This window comes from Thermobia domestica, chromosome 1 (genome assembly GCF_964235325.1).
Source record: "Thermobia domestica chromosome 1, izTheDome1.hap1.1, whole genome shotgun sequence".
Lineage (NCBI taxonomy): Eukaryota > Metazoa > Arthropoda > Insecta > Zygentoma > Lepismatidae > Thermobia > Thermobia domestica.
The window spans coordinates 325299360-325322388 of NC_137454.1; the positions used below are offsets into that span (position 1 = coordinate 325299360).

A 23029-nucleotide genomic window follows, 5' to 3' on the forward strand; every position below is an offset into this window, starting at 1 on the left:
GGAAATTAGGGAATAAATCTGGTAAACAGATGCGCTTCTTAGAAGTTTGTTGTTAACACGTCAAATTTTTGTTATTGGCTGTTTATGACACAATGCAGACGACAGGAATGGAGTTTGCATTACGGAGTATATTATAGGGAAAATAGGGCGGCTTATATAAAAATGTAGCTGTAAAAATTTTATGATAAATTACTGAACGTGAAAAATATTCCATAAGTTACATTATATATATATATATTACGTAATATTATTTACGTACATTGTGTACTAATATTTATCAGAGTAATACCGACAAACAAAAAATGAAGAATGGCGAGCAAAATTCCACGTAATGCTTTAAATTTGAAACAGGTATGAATTTTTAGAATTTTTTGAAATTTATATATATAAACATAGCAAGTTTACAAATAGGGTTAAGAAAGAGAATATATATTCTGGGACGTTGACATCGACAAACATCTTGAACAATCATTTTAGGGTAAGGGTTTACAGACATATTTTTGGATTTGGGGAGCCAGGATATTTTTGTTAAATTTCGTGCTTTCTTGCTATATTTTCTGTACTTTTTGATGGTTTAAGATTATTAGATTTGTGGGGCCAGAATTCTTTGCTTAAAATTCGTTCTTCGGATATTTTATAGGCAATATTCGAGCAGACGGTTCTACCAGATTTTCACAGTTATTACATTTTATGGTTTCTTTTTGCAAGATATGCACTAAATGAGGAGCTAGTGCATTACCACAAAGCAACTTGTGCTAGATAGCCACTAAAAAGCGCGAATGTTATCTAACCGAGTCAGGGTAGGAGCGCAACAGGGGGTTCTAGCGGAGCGAGGTGGTGCGTCCGTAGGGAGCAGGCGCGTCAGAGATGGGGGACATCCGCACAACGAGGATAGTGGAAAATACATAAAATACCGGAAATAATTTTTACATTCAAAAACACTTAAATAATCGTAATAACTTTTACCTTCAAAATGGCTTCACTGCTTACCCGGGTACAAATGGCCCGCTTCGAGGAGAAATTCGTCTGTTCTGAATTTTTACTTCTTTCCCACACTTCGCACGATTCATTTTACGTTTCAAGGGTTAGGTGGTAGAGCAGCCATGGCTGAACCTCGCCCGCTTCAATAAAGACATTTTCATTTCATTTCATTTCAACATACTGTGACGGTGTATAAATTTTATATGACGCTCTTTATCACACAATTCTTTGTAATAAAACTGTATGTTTGCATTACATCCATTCAGGGTTTTAAAAAACCCGGACATTTTTGAAAAAAAAAAAAAAAGACCAACCCACCTGGGCCCATGTGGGTATTTTTGGGTTTAATTGTTTTTTCTTCGAAATATTTCAATGTCTTTGGGGTAAAAATGTTAAAATATGATTTACATTTCAAGATTGTCATTGTCACAACTTGCAACACTGTTCTATTCACTGCTGTTTTGAAAAAGTGGCCGCCATTTTGAAATTTTATATTGGGTAGCCGAAAAAATCTATACAGCAAATTTAGAATGTCTTGCGCTTCTATCCTCAAAATTTTAACTTAAAAAGTCCGAAAATTGCACCCTGTAGCATGGATACCTGCTATTTTGAATAATGGTCGCCAAAATATATACAGGCAATTTAGTCTCTCGTGCTTATACTCTGAAAATTTCGACTTGAAAGACCAAAAACTGCCCTTTGTAGCGTGGATATCCGCTATTTTGAGAAAAGAAAAAACGGCGCCATTTTTTAATTTTACGTTGGTATGCCGCCAAAATCTATACAGAAAATTTAGTGTGTCCCAAGCTTGTATCGTGAAAATTTAAAACACCGAAAGTTGAACACTGTGTGGTACAGGCAGACAAACGAACAAATGTAGATCGAGTCATTCCAGGAGCCTCAGTGACGTTCGCCAATTATGAATTAATTTAAAACAAAGACATAATTCATCAAAATGTCTTATATGAAATAAATATTTTTCAACTTAAAATAAATGGTTTTATTCTTGAAGTTCACTTTCGATGCTTTGTGCGTTCAACTACGGGAATTTCCCAAGCACTTGTTGCAAGGCAGTTCTTTTCTGAAAATTAATTTAAAACAATTAACAAAGATGGTCCTATAATTCACATTTTATAAAGTAAATGTTTTAAAATGTCATAAATGAGATAAATAAATAGTTTTATTGTCGAAGTATTCACTTCCGATGCCTTGTGGGTTCAATTGCGGGAATTTCCCTAACACTTCTTTCACGACTTTTTTTTTTTTTTTAACCCCCTTGAAAATGTAGCTTTCTATACTGTACTTCGAAACTTCCGTTAATACTGAAGTTTGAATTCAGCACTTAAAATAGTAAGCGTTACGTAGTCTTGGGAGCTCCGAGCATTAAGCTTCTTAATTTTGACAATAATATTTACGCTATCCCTGGTGTTGATTCTACAGAATGCTTATTTGAAGGATAGCAACAAATGACTGAACTGAACTGTTGTTGGAAAACCAAATTTTACTGAATACTTTTGTTACCATCAAAGGTAAGTAATAATACTATAGTTTTACTAATGTATTTACTGTTAGTACCGGCACCTATAACATTAAACCCGTCCACGTATGAGGGATAACGTCCCTCGGCGGCGCCGAGTCGGCTAGCACACTATTCACGGAAAGTATTTTCTAAAATATAAAATTGCATATTTTACTTCAAATAGGCTATAAGCATAATCCACGCATTAATTTGTCTTATAGTTATCTCAGGGTAAGGTGAGTTTTTTCTTTTATTCATTCATTCAGTGCATTCAGAACTTTGTAAAGGTCTTACATTGAATGTTGTCTACCTTAACGTGAAAGCATATAATTCGCCCAAAGAAATTTCAAAATCTGATAAAAATAACTTTCAATGTAATCATCTTAGTTGTACCAATAATACTAACAAAAAGGTCAAAGACCCAGGTGGGTTTTTTCGGGCTGGACCCACTTGGGCAAACCCTGTATGCATTGCTAACATTAACAGAACATTCCCATCGTTTATTTCCAACTTCTTCGCATTCTTGTATTCCTCCGCCTTCTGCTTCAGTAAATAGTTACATTTAGAATACGTTCACTACCATTCAAAATGTACTTCAATATGATATCCAATGACAGAAATTATTTATATTCACACTTTTCTTCTTTTACGAAAAGTGTTTAACATCGTGTTTTACTTTGTTTTCGGTAGAACCGTCTGCTCGAGTTAACCCATTTTATGTTTTTTTGATGGTTTATTCTAGGTTAGGTAGTGTTACTACCCCAATTTACAAAGGGGTATGCATACTTTTAGTGTTTACGGGGCGAAATTGAAATATGATGTTGATATATAAGTGTGTAAGTAATAGGAATATAGGTCTTTACGCCGTGGAGTAAGTCCAACATGTTCAGGCTTAAAAAACGCGAAGATCTTGTCATTTATTAGGGAATTTTCTCTCATTACCTTAGAAAGAGTGTTTCATGAAACTAGTTGCATTCCTCGGTGCAGATTCCTCTTAGGAAAGCTTTACAATTTTGCGAATAAATACTGCGTCAGGACACACACACACACACACACACACAAAAAGTGAAAAAACAACTTGCCACTAAAAAGCACGAATGTTATTTTTCCGTAAGCAAAGGGGGCGAAGCAGGTGGGACCACACGGTACCGCGTTCATAAGGAGCAAGCACGTCAGTGACGGTGGATATACGGGTAAACAAGGATGTCGCTAAAATCGTTAGTTTCGGTTAGTTGCTTTCAAATTACATTCACATTATTACGATATTCACATTTAAACATGTAACTTTCTCCATTTCTTTATTATAAATGCCTTCCTACACTCACCATACTTTCTGCTCAACTTCTATGCCTCTCCACAAAAGTCCTGTTCTCCATCAACATACGTTGTTGTAAAATTGAAAAACAAAATGTCACATGAAATTGCTATCTTACAATACGGCGAAATAATTGCCTCATTACACCATAATGGCTGACGTCAGCATGCCTCCACTTAAAATAGTATCAACAAGATTTCAACATTTCAAAATATCACATTAATTTTTTTTTTCTTTTTCCTGTAACTTTTAAGGATATTTTATATTTCTGGACCTTTTCTCCAAGATCTCTTTCCGCCACCTCTATTTATAACATCGTTGCTTTTCTCCTGCGTTTAACCCCAAATATGTTCAGATCTCTCCTGTAAGGAAGGAGTGACACAAGGAATGGATATGTTTTTGTTCTTAAACATTATGAGAAGGAAGGAGTGGTGAATGTGCAAAGTAGTAAGATCCCAGTTTAGGTATCCATAGCCCTGTAAAGTCTACAGAAGAAATATCGAATGTTATTTCGAAAGAAGGCTGTTCTTTCGCAGATGGCGGCCTCGGGTGACGACCACATGAACCTGTTTTCAACGTTGTATTACTAATTAATTATTATTATTTTAACATACTTTATCCACAATTACTCTCCCCTTTCAATCCCTTCCTTCATTTGTAATTGTTATTTACAAATATTTTCATGTTTTCGGTGGTCGTCACTAAATACACAAGGTTGTAATGCCCAGGTTTTCTCAATCCATACCGCGTATTACTTATATTGCAAATAGTGTTCTTATAATTATATTTTGTTTATTTTCATTTCTGAAAAGTTCAGTTAAGAATTTTAATTATGTTTAGTGTTATATATTTAGAAGATGCGGGCGATGAGTTTTGTGGCCTGTACCACCCAGAGATTAAAACAGAGATTATTGTAGAAGAAGAAAAATGTATTAAATTAATGATTATATGTCTTTTAAAAACAATATCTTGCAGAAATTAATGGGATCATGAACTTCCAGACTATTGGAAAAAATTTAATTAAGGTAACGTTCGATTCAGGTAAGAATGCAAATGCATTCTTAACACATGATATTATAAAGAATAATAATTGGTCAGCGTTCATTCCGACACATGCTGTGTCATCAATGGGGATAATTAGAAATGTTGCTCCAGATATTAGCACGGATGAACTTTTAACAGATATTGAGTGTTCAATAGAAATTTCATCTGTTAGGCGCATATTTAGAAATGACAAAGACAAAAAGAGAGTCCCTACGGGAACAGTAGTATTGACTTTCAATACTCAATACCTACCGAGAGACTGCAAACTTTATTACCAAAAACTTGACATAGAACCGTACATACCACAAGTAAGACAATGTTCTAAATGTCTCTTATTTGGTCACATCCAAAAAAATTGTAAATCTAGTAATATACGTTGCAAAAAATGTGGGGAAAAACATGAAATTGAGACCTGTACGTCATCATTAAAATGTTTTCACTGTAAAGAAACCCATGAGGCTGACTCGAAAGAATGTAGGGAATATCAACGTCAACACAATATAATCCACTTAATGGCTACAAACCGTATCTCATTTAATGAGGCAAGTAAGTTAGTACCAACTATTTCATATAGAAATATTACAACTTCAAATGTACCGGTTGGGGTACAAAGTTCCGTAAGTGGCATAAATCAAGCTAATAGTAGTCAACTGACAAAACACAATTACTCATTCACCAACAAAACAAATAATAAATTCACACAAAGAACACAACCTTCCCCACAATCAAATAACGTAATTTTTAATTCAGAAAATCAAAATAACACCCAACACAAATCTTTTAAAAAACGTAAAGAATTAGAAGAGGATGAGGGGGAGGGAGACTCCATGATAATACAATCTGACACACCATGGATGGTTTTTAGTCGTCAAGACCCTTCGACTTCTAAAACTACAACAAAGACACATATTACTGCACAAATTAAGAAAAGAGGGCTACCCACGTCATATAGTGAAAAATACAAAGAACAAGCTTTCGCTTTTTCAAATAAAAGCAAAGATCAATCTTCATATCACAGTGCAAATAATTATTCTAAGCAACCGAATAACACCACTCCTAGTACAGAAAAATTAAATAAAATTAAAGAAGGTTTATCGAAAATTCTCAACACGTCCTTATTAGTACAAAATATCAGCCAGTCCCCAGATCACATTCAAAATATAATCGAACAAATCCTTCTCTTGGTTACATAATGGCAATCAAGTTAAATAAAGTTTTAACTTTGTTACAATGGAATGCACAAAGTCTAAAGGGGAAATTACATTTATTACAATTACTCATCAACATTTATAATCCTCACTTAATTCTTATACAGGAATCATGGACAAAGGCAAACGCACCTCTAAAAATTCCAGGTTATATTGTTTATGAAAATTTAAGATATGATGGTTATGGGGGTGTAGCCATTGGTGTTAAGACAGACATTCCACACTCGAATATAAATTTTAACAAGTTAATATTACCACAAAACACACAAATTATAGGAATAAAAATATCAAACATTTCATTTATTAATATATACTCTCCACCTAATGTCATTCCTTCAACTAAGGTCTGGAATGATATTTTTAGACAAGTACAAAAGCCATATGTAATAGCGTCCGATTGTAATACTCACTCAATCTTATGGGGGAGTTCTCATACAAATTCTGCCGGACGAAATCTTCAAACGGCATTAGCTAAAAATAAATCAATTTACTTAAATGATGGCACACCCACTCGGCTTACATTAAACAACAATAGTGCTCCTGATGTAACTATTACCAGCTTAGATTTATATCTAAATTGTAATTGGAGTGTTTTTTATAATCCTATGGGTAGCGATCATTTCCCTATTATTACTCAACTAACAAGTAATAACAGTACTCAATTATCACATATCAATTTGGTGCCTGATAGATTGCAAAAAGAAAAACTTCATTATATACCTCATTCTTTAAATTGGTCCCTATATTCCTCCAATTCCGAATCTTTCTTCAATAACCACCAGACATCTCATAGTAATCATTCTATAGACAAGAGTATTAATAAATTTACAGACATAATAAATCATATTGCAGATTCTTCGGGAGAAAATTCTTTATCTTGGACTAATAAAAACCGTAAACATAAACAAACAAGGAATATATACAAAAAACCATTATGGTGGAATTCTGAATGTCAAAAATGGGTAAATCTATGTCATATTTATCTTAGAAATTATTTCAAGGCTAAAACAAATGAGAACTTTGCAAAGTATCAAAAAATAAAAGCAAAAATGAAACAAAATTTATTAAATATCAGGAAACAACATTGGGAAGAATTTTGCAATAAACTTTCACCATCAACATCTTGGCCCAATATTTGGAAATATCTTAAGAAACAAACTCATCCGGTTCAATCAGCGATAATCTCATTTGACGAAAATAATAATACATGGATAGATGAGTTTCATAGGAAAATAACACCATCTTATGTAAACCCTGATAGGAAATCAATAATACAAGCCCTCTTAAACAACAGACAAGATAAGAATGACATAAATGTAACGTCACCTTTCTCTATGGATGAAATTCTCCTTGCACTTCAACAACAAAAACGGGATACATCTCCTGGGCATGATGGAGTGAGATACTCACATATTAGAAATCTACATATTTCAGGTATCAAAATCCTTTTGAATATATTCAATAAAATCTGGGAATCTTCGCTTATTCCAAAGTCATGGAAAAAAATATTAATAGTGCCAATAAAAAAACCGAAAAAACCTGTAGGCCAGGCTGATAGTTACAGGCCTATAGCCTTAACTTCTTGTATATTAAAATTATTTGAACAATTACTATTAAATAGGCTAATGTGGTACATAGAATTTAATAATATATTTCCTCCAAACTTAGTAGGTTTTCGTAAAAATTTCTCTACTTTAGATGCAATAGGATCATTAATCACAGATGTATGGACAGCATTTCAACAAAAACAGTCAGTAATAGCCATAAGTTTAGATATTAAGGGAGCATATGACAATGTAATATTAGAAAATTTAATTAATTACATGTATAAAATTAAAATTCATTCAAAATTTGTACGTATTATACATAATTTACTCATAAACAGAGAAATATCTATCAAATTAGGCAGATATTGTAATGCTCCTAGACAGACATCTAAAGGTGTAAGTCAGGGAAGTAAACTTAGCCCTATACTATTCAATATCTATATATTAGAGTTAATTAATCTGATAAAAAAACATGTTAAGGTCTTTGCTTATGCAGATGATATCATTTTTTACATAACTACATCTAATATTCAAAAAGACTTGAACACATTAGAATTAGTCATGAGGGATATTATAGGATGGTGCGATAATAATGGTTTCACCATAGATGGGAACAAAACAAATCTCATTGTATTCTCAAGGAAAAGAAAAATTCCAAATATCAGTATAAATATAGCTAATTTAGAAATAAAACAAAAATCTAGTATTAAATATTTAGGACTTAATTTGGACTCTAGACTTAATTGGACTTCACACATCAATAATCTTAAAGTTGATATTAATTGTGTAATTAATGTAATTAAAAGTCTAAGTTATAAAAAATGGGGGACCAATCCTATAGTTTTACAAAAAGTATATAAACTATGCGTTGAAGCAAAGCTATTGTACGGAGGCATATTTATGTCACCACGTCCATATAAGAATGTTTTGTCTATGATAAAAATTCAATATGATTCTCAACGAATAATTTTTTCACAGCCCAGAAATACTCCTCGAAATGCACTCTTAGAAGAATCTGATACTATTCCAATAGATTTAATCATAGAAAATATGGCAACAAAATTTATACTTTCTCGGTTAGCGAACAGCACTACTATAATCAATACAAGCTTATTGCAATTAGACACCTCAATCTCAAGGTTAACAAATAAAAGAACGAAGAAAAATAAAATAAATGAAAACTTCCTTAAAAAACTACCTTGGATTTACTTGGCATACAGAAAATTTCATAATTTAGCATCTTCGATCCAAAAGTTTCCAGTACTTCCATGTTTTTCGGTAAATTATCAGACAAATCTTCAACAAACAAAAATTATTATTCCAAAATATCCTCCAACCATATATAAATCTTCAATTCCTTCAGCATTTTACTCGGTATGGCTCAACTATATACATAAGTTACCAGGATATACATTTATCTTCACTGATGCTTCCAAAAGTAAAGGACTCCCAGTAGGCGCTGCTGTATATTTACCGCAGAAAGATATTACACAAAAGTACAAGCTCCCGTCTAATACATCAATTTTTGAAGGTGAGGCTTTCGCAATCAGACAGGCATTATTAATAGTACATAAAGAAAAACTAAAACATGCTTGTATTTGTTCAGACTCACTGAGTGTTTTAAAAAGTCTTGAATCTACGAAATGGTGCAAACAAACTACCTGGATAATCTTAAATTTGAAATCGCTCATTACTAAAATCAATAAAAACAAATGTTATGTAACTTTTATTTGGACAATGGGTCATACAGGCATCATTTTGCATAATGAAGTCGATAAACTTGCTAAGGATTCCTGCTATAATGGAAAAACTTCCAATATTAAATTACCATATCATAACTTCTCCAATTTATTAAAAAATCATGCTGAGACCTTGTACCTAAAAAGAAAAACTTCATATCGTTTAGGCCCAGGTAAACATTATTGGTCCATCAAATCTATTAATGATACGCCATTTATCCCAAAACTAAAAGAATGCAATAGAACAGACATCATACAAATAACAAGACTTCGACTGGGTACTGCCTTAACTCCAGAAAAACTTTATATGATGAAAAAACGGGATTCGCCCTTATGTCAGTGTTTGCTGGAGACTGGCTCACTTGAACACATTATTCTAGAATGTAATCTTTTTAAGGAATTTAGAGAGACTATGTTTAATCTATTTTCAATATACTTACCCTATGGACCTTATAATATCAAATCTATATTAGAAAGTAAGAACTTAGAAGTATATAAGATTCTCGTAAATTACCTTAAGAAAAATAATATAAAATTATAAAGAAAGAAATCTTACTACTATTAAAAAAAAAAAAGCAAAAAGTAGGGATTATATATAATTTATATCAAATCTAGGAGATCATCTAGAAAGTTGTCTTTTTATACCAATAACACAGTCTACGATAAACACTATATTTAAATAATAATAATAATAATAATAACAATAAAAGGGGGTCCTCTCATAATCCCTACGCAAGGAAGGAAGTGTAAATCTGAAATTAGTGGAAAAGACAAGACAAGTGAAGTGAAGAAGAAATAGTTATTTATGCAGGTGAAATGGGTCATTCCCACACCCTCCATCCTCTTACTTTGTAAGAGGAACAAGAACAAGAACAAAAAACAATAAATAGTTGGATGTTCTTGGTTGGATGTGTAAAAAAAGAAAACTTATACGCAAGTTAAGAAAGTTTTTAAGAATTTTGGTTTATTTCCTTATATATTTTGGAAAATCATAAGACACATTAGTTTCTGCGAAAGAAAATTGCAACAGGTTACATTGCAATTATTATAAAATTAATTTGTTGTTTGTTATAGGCCGAAAACATAATGACCATGGCTGCGAGCTAAAAGGTATTTGCTCGGGAAGCTAATCTTCCCGAAAGTGCCTGTTCCACCTAACAATATGCCTTCTTGAGATATTATGATAAAATTTAAGTAACTAACGATTAGGAAAACAATTCAAAATCGCCTGATTTTATATAAATTACTCTGACAATTAATTCCGATAGAAGTACATTCATATAATGAATTGATGTGTTTGTAAATGTATTAATTGTTTGGCTCTATATATTCTGATTGGTTGTGACATTTTTACGGTATTTATTTAGAGCTATGCAGCAACATCTTCATTCACAGACGTCATTAATTCGAGCAGATAATTCATGGTACGTAATTGACGATTTCGGTTCCCTGTAAAGAAAATAATGTGGATATAGTATACGTAAGGCCGCGTCAGTTTCCGAAGGAGCTGGACGCTCATACTTTCAGGGATTATTCATTGAGTATCTACGAACTTACCAAGGGGGTAACAAAGCGACTTTGATTTCCTTATCGACTGATACGAAAATAAAACAGAACGTACCTGTACTTCATATCTGCATGTGTAGTGCCCTTGTACTTTATCTATGACTATGTGTGTGTAAGGGGGGGGGGGGAATTTAACGCATATCGCATGTCTTGTGCACATGGATACTTCTTACTATTGCACTACCTAGAAAATTTATGGTATTTCATGTAGTAGTGGTAATAGAACAAAGAAGAAACGCAGATCACGACGTTGTCATGTATACTATTACCAATAATGTAAGTGAAAATAAGAGGATACGTATAAAATATAGCAAAATAATGAGGAGAATAAATAAAAATATATAATAATAAGGTAATGTAACCCTATATAATTATAAATAATTCACGTTAATGAAATGTTCTTTGGATATGGGGAAGGAGAATTAACATGATACTTACCGTGATTATTCTGTCCATGTTGATGTTTTCTGCGGCATCCGTTACATTAGATTAATTATTATATAAAACTAATAAATAATAAGCAAGCTATATAACGTACCTGATAAAAGACAAACAAGAATGGCTACAGCAACTACTCAAACAATCAAATACACATACACTATGTGATCAAAAGTATCCGGACACCCCCAAAACATACGTTTTTCACATTAGCTGCATTGTGCTGCCACCTACTGCCAGGTATACATTATCAGCGACCTCAGTAGTCATTAGACATCGTGAGAAAGCAGAATGGGGCGCTCCGCGGAACTCACGGACTTCGAACATCTGAAAAAAATATTTTGTTATGAAGCCTGCATTGTATACGGGAAGTGTTGCATGAAAGACGCCTGTTAGCGTATATATATCAGAAGATAATTTTTAAAGATTTAAATTTTGTTTTTAAAGTTAATCATCAAAGTATTTGCTGTTAAGTTTAAACGTTAACTAACTGTTACAATTTAACTTAGCCAGTTTACGTATATTTTCAGTTCATGCTTCAACGCCAAGTCCTTCAGCTGTACAGAGATTTCTTAAGAGCAATCAAACGAGTTCCTAATGAGAAAGATAGAGAGGAAATGCTTCAGTGGGTACGCAGTGATTTTAAAAACAACAAAGATCAAACTGATGAGGTAAATGAAGTAAAACGTATGTGATTTCTTTCTTCTTTTATAACTGAAAATTAGCATTCATAATTTATTTTATTCGTGAGATTCAGTTACACATAATTAGATTTGATTTGATTTGATTTGATTGTTAGTTTAGCGTCCCTTTCAGCAGCGAGGCTATATGAGACGTGGACCTGTAGCTTAACATGGAATCTGAACCACATGGATTCCCGCCGAGAATTGAACACGGATCTCCCACGCCAAAGGCGCGTGCGCTAACCGCTTAGCCACGAGGGAGCTCACATAATTAATTAGATAACAGTCATTACGTAATTACTCGTGTAATTCGATAAATCCGATAGATTTTTTAAACGGAAAGTTCAAATACATTATGATTATTGGCAATGCCAGAGCCTGTAATAATTGTGGTTTAATTTCTAATAATTTCTAGTGGCACTATAGCTATAGGAATTTCTAGTAGCATAAATAACTCAAATGCATGTGTCTTTCGGATTCCATATCACAGCATACACTTTAGAGTAAAATGAAGACTTTCTCACGTTAGTCATTGGCATTACACTCAATTCATACCACTCTAAGAATGCTCTCCCCACAACCTTAGTCAGTTGTGATAACTTCTGCAAGTCGGGTACTATTTGTCATTGAACCTAGAACTTATGTTGTAAGCTCCTACTTGTTATGCATTGAAACGTGCAATCAAGTAGTCATAGTAAGCTACTAGTACGACGTGTGCCTTATAAATAACATTAATTGCTGTGGCCAAGTGACTAAGTGCATGTGATCTCAAGTTCGATCCTAATGGGGAGATTGCCTATGACAAACGTGAGTAGTGGTCAGATATTCCACTTCAAACCGTAGATTCCATGTCATGGCGGCGGTTTTTAAAGGAAAGTTATACTTTAGTCAATCCAACAATTTTCTTCCTTTAATTTTTAACTTATGAGAAAGTAAACAGAATTGTGTTAACTGTGCAAACTTTTATTTACTTTCAGGAGATACCGCGAGTTTGAAGTACAGTGCTCATTTCTGATGTTATGAACCCATAATCGTAGGCTGTGCATTTTCTGTCTTCCTTGGTTTCTTTTCACTATCTTCATAGTGGCAATTATTTCATCCTTTTAAATAATCTTTTAGGGCATAATCACTGTACGTTAAGCCAAAAATTTTATTTGATATACTAATAAAAGGAGGGAACAACCTATTTTTTCATACCAGAATCCTCTATAGGTGCAAATTCTATAACACACAAAGAGTGAAAAAATGACTGACTGGACCCGGACTCGAACCTAGGCCTCCACCATACCATGCCGAATGCGTTAACCACTACGACACCCAGGATTCTAGTGTGTAAAAAATCAGTTGTTTTCTCCTTCATTAGTATATATGAAATCACAACGGTCATGCAGTGCTCGGTCTATTGACAGGATTATCCAATAACAGCAGGTGACCAACCAACGTAGTTCGAGTTGAGAGCACCGATTTCGAGAGTGTGTGGCTGTACTGGGAAGCGGACTGGGTGGCGTAGTGGTTAATGCATCGGCACGGTATGCTGGAGGTCCCGGGTTTGAGTCCCGGTCCATCCAGTCACTTCTTCACTCTTTGTGTGTTATACTTTTATCTCATTATATTCCTATTCTTCAACTATCACCTTAATTCTTTAAAGTAATCTTCTTTAAGCACTTTCGGTATCATTGCATATTTTTCTTTTTTCTAATGTTTAGGAACCCACAATTTGTTTTCGGAGTCACGTATTTACAGTAGCTTTCAAGATCAATACACAACCGAAATAAGGATTTCTTCAATGTTGGTGCGGCAATTTGCTTCTATCATATTACAGACTATTATAATGACATTATGACCTCGTATATAATACCCTACACATTTCCTCGGACTTACATGAACCATACCCTACTGGAAGACTCGTATAATTTTGCAGTTTACTTTTCTGCTGTGAGAATATGTATGAGACCAAGCAAGTAACAATTAGGCATTCTCCGTAATAGCAGAACCTAACTGAAGAAGTAGCGCTGTCGCCCAACTTTATACAATTTCATATCTTCTTCAGATTGATGTCAACACATACGTACTCCTAGCAACAGAGTGGGGGGAGGGATAGTTCCTTGGAAGACCCTTCACTGTTTTTATATGGAAGGTTATTCAAAATCTGGCCAGAAATAAATGCCTGATATTACAGCAAAAACAAAGAATAATTGAATTTTCTGGTTGTTCTTGCTAAAATTTTTAATATGAAGGTATTGTAAATAGACATTTCCTTATAGGTATCTTGCCAAAATATGATAGTTTGAATTCTAATGACAGATTGTTAATAGTAATTATTTCCTGTGTTATAGCGTTATTTTGCGCTTTTCCAGATATTATTTTTTTCCCTTTATTTTCCCCCTCAGCTTTATAATTTCTTAGCAGCAACACTGTAACATATTTTTTTTATTTCTTGGAAACCATTGTTCGTACAAACCGTATACGCAATAAAGTATATTTAGTGTATGTTGATGTAGGTAGAACTACATAATATGGCAGGTCTATAATTATAGTATGTTTGGATCTCCTTTATCTTGTACATAGTTTTTTATCTATTTATTTCATGTTTAAAAAAATAGCAGAAATGTTATTTTGCCCTGATATATTAGCAAGGAAAGAAAAAAAAAAAGCTGTGCCAATATCTGTATATTAAAGATACTATCCCAATTCCTGTCTAGTAGGTGACACGACCATCCGTATTGTGAAAGTTGTATTCTCTCACTGGATATATTCGGTACATTCTTGTAGAATGTCCAAAATACTCAGACCTCAGTAATCGTAGTATAATTTTGAGGGATAATCCGGTTTGATTGTGAGATTGGAATAGTTAACTTTGAGGTTTTACGTTTTAGATTTTTCGTGTTGTGTGTTTCTGTTATTGCTATTTTTTTTTTCTAGTTATATGTATGTTTACTATTTTATTATTTATTCTTTTAGATTTTTCGTGATCTCTGTTTTAATTTTCATACCTTTTATTTTTTTCTGTTTAATTTTTAGAACTTAGATGAGAACTAACTACATTTTATAGATGTTTTATTTTGAATTTTTTAATATGGAGAATGTGTTGGCCATTGGCCTTATGGTGACATAGACAAATATGCTCGTTGCTGACGTCCGCATTTTAAATTATAACAATCAATCAATCAGTCAACCGATTTATCCTATTTGAACTGAGGGAAATACCCGAAAAATCCTAACCTGGATGCTGAACTCCCTCGTGTCTACATGGTTAGTATATAGCCCTACTACGTAGGAGACCCGGGTCCGATTCCCGGTAGGAGCTCATGTTGTTTGAATCCCACCTTAAACTTTAAGTACATGTCTCGGTGCTAAAACGGACATGAAATTCCAACCCAACCAACCAATCAGAGTGATATGAACCAAGCATCTGTCTATACAACGCTTTACCTACGCTCGATTATAAGAATTCTGTTTAAAAAATCAATATGGAAATCCCGCTTATTATAAATGATTTATTCTCTATATCAAAGTAGAATCCAAAGTCAAAAATCATGGCTATGGGGACAATATGCAGACTACATACCATTCAACTGAAAGCTTAGACTACTCATGCTGTTTTGTACTAATTGAACCAAATTCCTTTGTATGAAGCCCTGAAAACCATAAACCGATTGGCTGGCGATTTTTAGTAGGGACAGCACATTGCGAGCTATCATCACTGTTTTTGCTGGATTTCTTGGGGCCCAGAAAAATTTGCCTCAACCGAGAACTGAATCTGAACCACGCATGTTAGCCATTCAGCTAAGTATGAGCACTGAGTAAGCGATAATTACTCTCTTTCTATCTATGTATCTATCTATCTATACCAGATGGGTGAAAAATAACTAAGTAAAATTATAGTAGTTGATTTCATGTTGAAAATAGTCATAATATAAAAGTATTAAGATTGCACATTGCCTGCTTCATCTAGTTTAATTGTTGACAGCTAGAAGCAGTACGCGTCTTGGTACTGAAAAAGGACGCTAAACTTTGATCTTGAACTAGGCACTTGAGAATTCTGTAGCACTCAGTTCCAGAATTTTTCAAACTGAAAGTCTCTTAGTACACACTGTTTTATTTTCTATAGTAATGTTATTATCAAAAATTATCTTTCATATCCACAGACATACGATACTTGATAATAGGTTCTACTTGAATGCATAATCAAACCGAAGGGTGAGGTATCGAGTGAATGTGTACCTGATTCAATATATTATGCAGTTCATCAAATCTGCTTTTCTAATGTAACATGGCTGCCATATGACATGCCATCTATAGGGACAACTTTGTACAAAACTAGTTTCGGGACGTTTGAATAACCACGGTATCAGTAGCCTTAGTGCTGCAGTTAGCTAGATATTGTTTTGTACAACAAGTTATTACTTAAGTTCTTTGCATCCTTGAGTGGATTTTTTTAGGAATAATTCTAATTAATGATTCTAATCTTTAGTCATATGGAATCTTTAGTAATATTTCTTATTGCAGCTCACGATTAAGTCACTGTTAATAAACGGGCAACGGTCTCTCAAGCAGTTAAAGCAACTTGTAGACCTAAGTAGATAGCAGATATTTTATTATGAATATACACGATGTTAAGGTAAGTATGAAATTCTAATTTTCGGCTATTTATTTATTTATTTATGTATTTATTTATTTATTTATTATTATTATTATTATTATTTTAAAGAGTTGACACAATACAATAATAATAATGGGTCACAGACGGTGGTATCCGTTCTTCCACATTTCCCTGAGCGAATTCTCTTTATTCACGCTAAATTTTAGAACAAAGATCTTCTGTACAGTTTCAGCTAGTAGGGATAGATTTCTTTATGTCCATCTTTTCCTTCCTTGGTGTTTTTCTTTTTCTTTAATTCTTTTAAAAATAATTCATTCAGAGTCTGTTACTTCTAGGTTGTTATGACAAAAGAATGAGTAGATCTGTCTTTTTGGCCGTAGATATATTATAAAGCTGCTTTTCAAGGTAATGAACCAACAATACCATATTGATTGGAAAATGTCTGTTGGATCAAATGTCCAAACATGATAAAAGTGGATACAGTAGTTTTTATTCCTCCTCCTAGACACTATTAGAACTGTTGCCAGATAGCAAAATTAAGTAACATGTTCATTTCTAATATTAGAATTATTCAAAGCAAGTGATGTAACACCTTCAATATTGTATACAACTGAAATTATTTTTGACAAACCCCCAACATATATATATAGCTGCAGCAATGAAAATCCACCATGTGCGTTTAAAGACCACAGGAAAGTACTTTTCAATGTCATCGAAAGATGACGTCTCGGTATGTGCACAGCAAACTTGAAGGGTGTTTGATGCGTACAAGCCGTACTTTTTTTTTTTTTTTTTTTGTGCCTTTGTACTTACGTATTCATTTGTACATATTTGAAGTTTAACTGAGTAACGTATCTTTTGTTTGCTCCCTGCTGTTAGCTCCTGTACCGAGACGCCATCTATTGGTGGTATTGAAAAGCACCTTCCTGAAAAAGAAATTTCTAGTTGTACGTCCAAGGATTATGCCCATTAGGCTAAAGGAGACGGAAGAGTAATGAAGGTGCATGATTATGAAATAACTGGTGGAATAAGAATGTGGAAGGAAATGGGAGAACCCATGGACATCATGATGCCCACTACAAACCCACTTGGTGTAGGATTAAATCAGGGACCCTTCACACTAGAGGTGAGCGCTCTACCACTGAGCCACCTTGTACCTTAAGCACCTTCTTGTGGTCTTTGGACGTATATTGTGGATTTCCATTACTGCAGGGTTTTTGGAAGCACAATTAGCCTGACTTACGAAATGACCCACATAGTACCGGGAAACAAGAATGGAGGTCGAACGATGCTAATTGACTGTTACGTAGCAAGCGTTATGTTACGTGACCATTTAAATCAACTACTAATCTGTTGAACAAAATTACTGTATAATTAAATCTGAGCAAACAAACTCTATTGTTGTCGTTCAGCAGTAGCTCAGAGCAAAATAGGAGAAAGAGTCATTGACAAGTCGGCTTATCTACGATAAAACAAGAAACTTAAAGATTAAAAAAATAGACAAACAAACAAACAAAAAAAAAAACCTATTATTATTGTTAATGGTACTACCGATGATACAGTCCGAGAAGGTATGGTAAATTTGATTGTTGCATTGACGCCTGGCTTGTTAGTGGTCAAAGGATCCCCAGATGGCGTTTGAAGACGGCATTATCAAATGACCACACTCTTTTTCTATATAAAAGGAATATTGCAACGAAATCCTGCTTATGCCACGAAGATTATAGTATTTCCGTCAAGAACTTTAATCTTAATCTTCCGAATTCTTTTTGACATGTGATCATTAGTAGTATTGGATTATTTTGGGTACGTTTTGATCGAAGTATGTAGAATGTAGTTAAGTGTGTTTACCAAAAAATAAATAAATAAATAAATTTGAGAATTAAATTCGAGTTTATTGGCAGAAGACAATCTAAGGATGGAAAAAATTTAGCAGTATGTATCCAGGTTTTTCAAACCGATAACTTTTTGAATTGACGACGATAAGATAGTTGCCTTTAGATCCTAAGCCCGTCAATCTTTTTTTTTTTTTTTTTTTTTAACCCATGGTAATTAGTTCCTTTTTAGAATAAGAAACCATCTGTTAAATTTTTCATTTATATTATGAACTATCCTATATATAGGGATACGCTTAATTAGCTGACAGTTTTAATCACGATATTTTTGGTTTGAACGTATTGACAAAGCAATATACAACTCGTAAAAAACTATAATTTTAGACGGTTTTCACATTCTGTCAGTAACATCATACACATAGCACTTCTGAAAAGTCCGAAGTGCTCTTATATTTTAGCCAAGATGTATAGACTTAAAACAACACAAAGGCGATGTAAGACTGAAGAGAAAAGGAATCGTATATATAAATACAATATATGCAAGTTACTAGGCACGATCAAGAAGGAGGCTGTAATTCCACAAGAAAGTAAAAAAAATCCGAAGTGCTCTTATATTTTAGCCAAGATGTATAGACTTAAAACAACACAAAGGCGATGTAAGACTGAAGAGAAAAGGAATCGTATATATAAATACAATATATGCAAGTTACTAGGCACGATCAAAACTAGAAGGAGGCTGTAATTCCACAAGAAAGTAAAAAAAATTTAAAATGTGAGGAGGAGGCAGAAGAATAAAAGAAAGTAGCGAAAGAGCAATGAATTGGAATGGAGGCCTAGCCATCAAATAGATAATAGAAGAAACAATTTCATCCGGTAGATGTCAACCGCTGCATGACGTTTGCTGCCTCTAACGGCGCGATATTTAACTTGTAACATAATTATATACCTTTATTTCAATAGAAAATGGGATATGAATCGTCATCGTTAAAGTCACCATTACCAGCGGAGATTTTAATAGATTTACTTCATTAACGAACTCGATTGAGATAATCGGTCTAACTAGCTGTTGCAAAAAATATACGTCAAATATAAGCTTTCGTTCAAGTTGCTGTTGGAGTAACGGATGGACGTTAATCACCGTTAGCGGTTAAGATATTAACGAATTGACTCCGTTAAGAAACTCGCTGGAGGCAATCATTCTAGCTATCTATTGCAGAAAAACCAAATTAAAAATTAGCTTTCATTCACGTTATAGTGTGGAGTAACGGACGGACGTATGTTACAATCTTTGTAAGTTTCACTTACGTGATCCTAATAAGAAAGATTAACAATTTCATACTACATATTAATTTCTATAGACATTAGGTGAAAGTAATATCTCAAGTATAAATTGGTGATTATTCTTTAAACTCTAAAAATAATAATCACTTACTATTAAACGCAATATTAGCCCTAAAAAGCAAATTCGATTTATTCTGATATTATTATTACTATTATTACATTTTTTAAAACTTTTTTAAAAGTCTGGATTTAAGAACTCACTAAACAGGTGACGATGTATCTCTAGTAATATCGATAGTAAAAACGTTAATCAATTGTAAGAAAATTTTCTCTTTCCAAGTCTCCTTAACTATTTCCTGAATCTACGAGTAACAACAAAAGCAGATTCACAGAAAAAACTGAAGCAGTTTTTTTCTTCGCCATTGCCAATAATGACGTACGAATTACTACTTCTGATATTATTATTAAATCTCTCGACGTTTATAAACGTGAAAGTTATATCACGAAAGTTACTGCATAATATAAGCTTTTTTGACAAACTGAGGGGAGGGAGTGTCTCCTTCAGTATACGAGAGGCAACAAACTTCGGACTTTTCAGAAGCGCTTTGTGTCCTGATGATGATAATGATACAGAATCAATATCATCGCATAATTATAGTTTTTACATGAGTTTTGTATTGCCTTGTCAGTACATATTTTATTTGCTGCGGGAGGTGGCAACATTGACAATCCTTCACTTGCACACTAGTTGCCACCTGGGAGTTGGTTATTGAACGTTGATTTATGTGAGAGCGTGTAACAGTCACACAATGTGCATCACGTCAATCGTTCTTATTGTGAGGACTATATAATCTTACTAAGTATTTTTGTAGCATATCCAAAATACTCAGAATGTTTACAACTGTCTAACAATATTAGGAAATTCTAGGGGATAATGCTGTTATCAGTTTTATTCGTAAGGTTGAAATAATTAACTAAGTTTTTATAATTCTTTTTTTTATTATTATTCTTTTATTTTACAGAGCTATTTTCGTTTTATATGTATTTTTAGAGGTTTTAGTTTGTCATTGTTTTTAATTTGAGAGTCCTTTTATGAGAAGCAGAGCATATACTAGTTATTGGTCTTTCCGTGACGGGGACAAGTGGTCTCGGCGTTGAGTCCCTATTAAACACCTCAGTCAATCGATCCTGTTAGGGTGTCCAAGTTTCGTAAGACTCTGTTCAAAATGAAGGTGAGTCGTTCTGTAGCAGTAATCCCAGGAGATCAATAACTCTGAGCATACCATATTGTTTCTGTATTAAAGCATCTCATGACAAAGTCTTTCTAATGTGTCGATAAGTGTATGGTTTCATTCTTAGAAAATCCAAGTTATTCATTCAATCACTAAAGCATACATAGAAGCAACAATGTGTCGAGAGCTTCAAAAGATATTGGATCTGATTTATGATGAAAATATGTTGGGAATATTGTTCTGCTCACATGAGGTGCATTTTCAGCTTCACGGAACGGAGAATGGATACAAATGTCTGTAGTTAGGGACAGAAAATGTCTGTGAACCACAGTAAATGAAGAACACTACATTGCTATGATCAATGAACTCGTCCCCAAAGTTGCTAACATGGTGGATGTAAGGTTTAATAAGACGAAGTGAAAGCATATATAGCTTATATGAATGAGAATGTTTTTCATTAACTCTTTTCGGGACTCTTTACTTTCCAATTTGGTGATCTGAATTGGCCTTTACATCTTAGCTCACCTTTTTTAGGGTTTCTGAAACAAATCTGAGTTTCTGAAACAAATTGATTCCCGACAGAACTAGAAACGATAGAGAAGAGAGAAGGACTAAGAGTATTGGATTGATGTATTGATGCATATCGTTAAACTTCAGAAGACTACAATAGTGTGTGTGATTACTTGAAAAACGTTATTTGTGGGTAGTATAAGTATCAGTGATTGTATCCTAACAATATTTGTTGGAATTTATCTCCAAGAAGTGTAAAATTTGTTCTATTAAAAAAGTCGTGAACCGTTATTTCCTTTCTGGAATTTTAAAATAAGTCAATTGTGCTCATCCCTGTATATACACACACTGTTGTGTTACATTGAATAAACTGACAGCTGTTAGTAACTGGAGTACGGAACGTATTCGCCCTATGTGTTTTATAATGTTTTGTATTTATTGTACTGTACTTGTATTATCTTGAAGTTTTCACTTTGTACTTTGCAGCTTCCACGTGGACATTTTCTGTGTCAACTTACTGTTGGAGAATTGGACTACAGATTGATGATGAGAATACTTACCTAAACAGATTTATGAATGGCATGTAAGCAGTTGTCAGGTTTATTGAATCTGCTAAGGATCTGTGTAGTCCCAGTGTCATTATGTTTTCAGTTATAATGTATAGTAGCGTTCAAATATTTTGTTTGAACTCTTTTGCAGCTCCCTTGATGCACAAGACTTACTGTCGATACTGGGTAAGAGTATATGTTAAAGTGTAGCTCTTCCCGCTGGCTAACGCATGCGCCTTTGGTGTACATGGTCCCGAGTTCAATTTCCGGTTGGAGGACAAAAGAATATCACAAGTATTCATTTTCATTAATCATCCGTCTCCTTTAGCCTAAATGGAATAATCGTCGGCTGTTAAATTTCAAAAAGAGAAATGTTGTTAAAAGTAGATTTACGTCTAGATGTAGTTGTGGTTTTAGAAAGAGACGTTACACTCCTTGAGAGTCCTGTATGTTTTCTTCTTTATGTAACTGCAGATATGATAGATATGCCTTCTTTTATATTTCTTAGCTCTTTACTAACAGTTTTGAGCTGTGGACTGTGGTAAAGTATTCGTAAAAGACAGGCGAATATTGGATTATTTTTAAACGTGACTGTACAATATGAATGAAAATTTGACCTATTTTTTTTTCTAGTGATCCGTATAGTTTGAGCAACCGGGATACATAGCAGCTCTTTGTTATGTGTTGAGCTTGGAAAAATTTTGAAAGAAATTAGTATATTTTAAATTAATGTTTATAATTTTTGGTATCCAATATTTGAATTGTAAGCTGTTAAGATTTATTATTGATAAATTTGTTATATAGTCCTTTGTAGTTTTGTTTTTGTTACAATAAATAGTAAAATTTTCCAATTTTATTTTCTTGTTGTATTTTCAGTTCGAAAATATGATGTTTGTTTACATTTCTTTTCTTTCTGTGTGACTCATTATGACGATTTGTTACAATTTACCAATTTTCTTGCTTACTTTACTACCCCAGTG

General features: G+C 33.5%; 1 protein-coding gene across 3 annotated transcripts; it reads left to right on the forward strand.

Annotated features, from left to right (window-relative positions):
- The first annotated feature begins 63 nt into the window (after positions 1-63).
- Positions 64-22905, forward strand: LOC145663071 (LYR motif-containing protein 2-like). Of its 3 annotated transcripts, none has more exons than XR_014127145.1 (4): positions 64-351; positions 11888-12044; positions 16550-16661; positions 21988-22905. XR_014127145.1 is itself a non-coding variant. In XM_081729261.1 (4 exons), exons 1-3 carry the CDS (start codon positions 310-312, stop codon positions 16625-16627), a joined length of 261 nt encoding a protein of 86 aa, XP_081585387.1. In that variant the 5' UTR covers positions 66-309; the 3' UTR covers positions 16628-16661; positions 21988-22905. The 3 variants fall into 3 exon arrangements, 2 of the variants coding, with proteins under 2 accessions (XP_081585387.1, XP_081585398.1); XM_081729261.1 differs by having other exon boundaries at positions 66-351; positions 11888-12028; XM_081729272.1 differs by lacking the exon at positions 64-351 and adding an exon at positions 10255-10383 and having other exon boundaries at positions 11888-12028.
- The last annotated feature ends 124 nt before the right edge of the window (positions 22906-23029 follow it).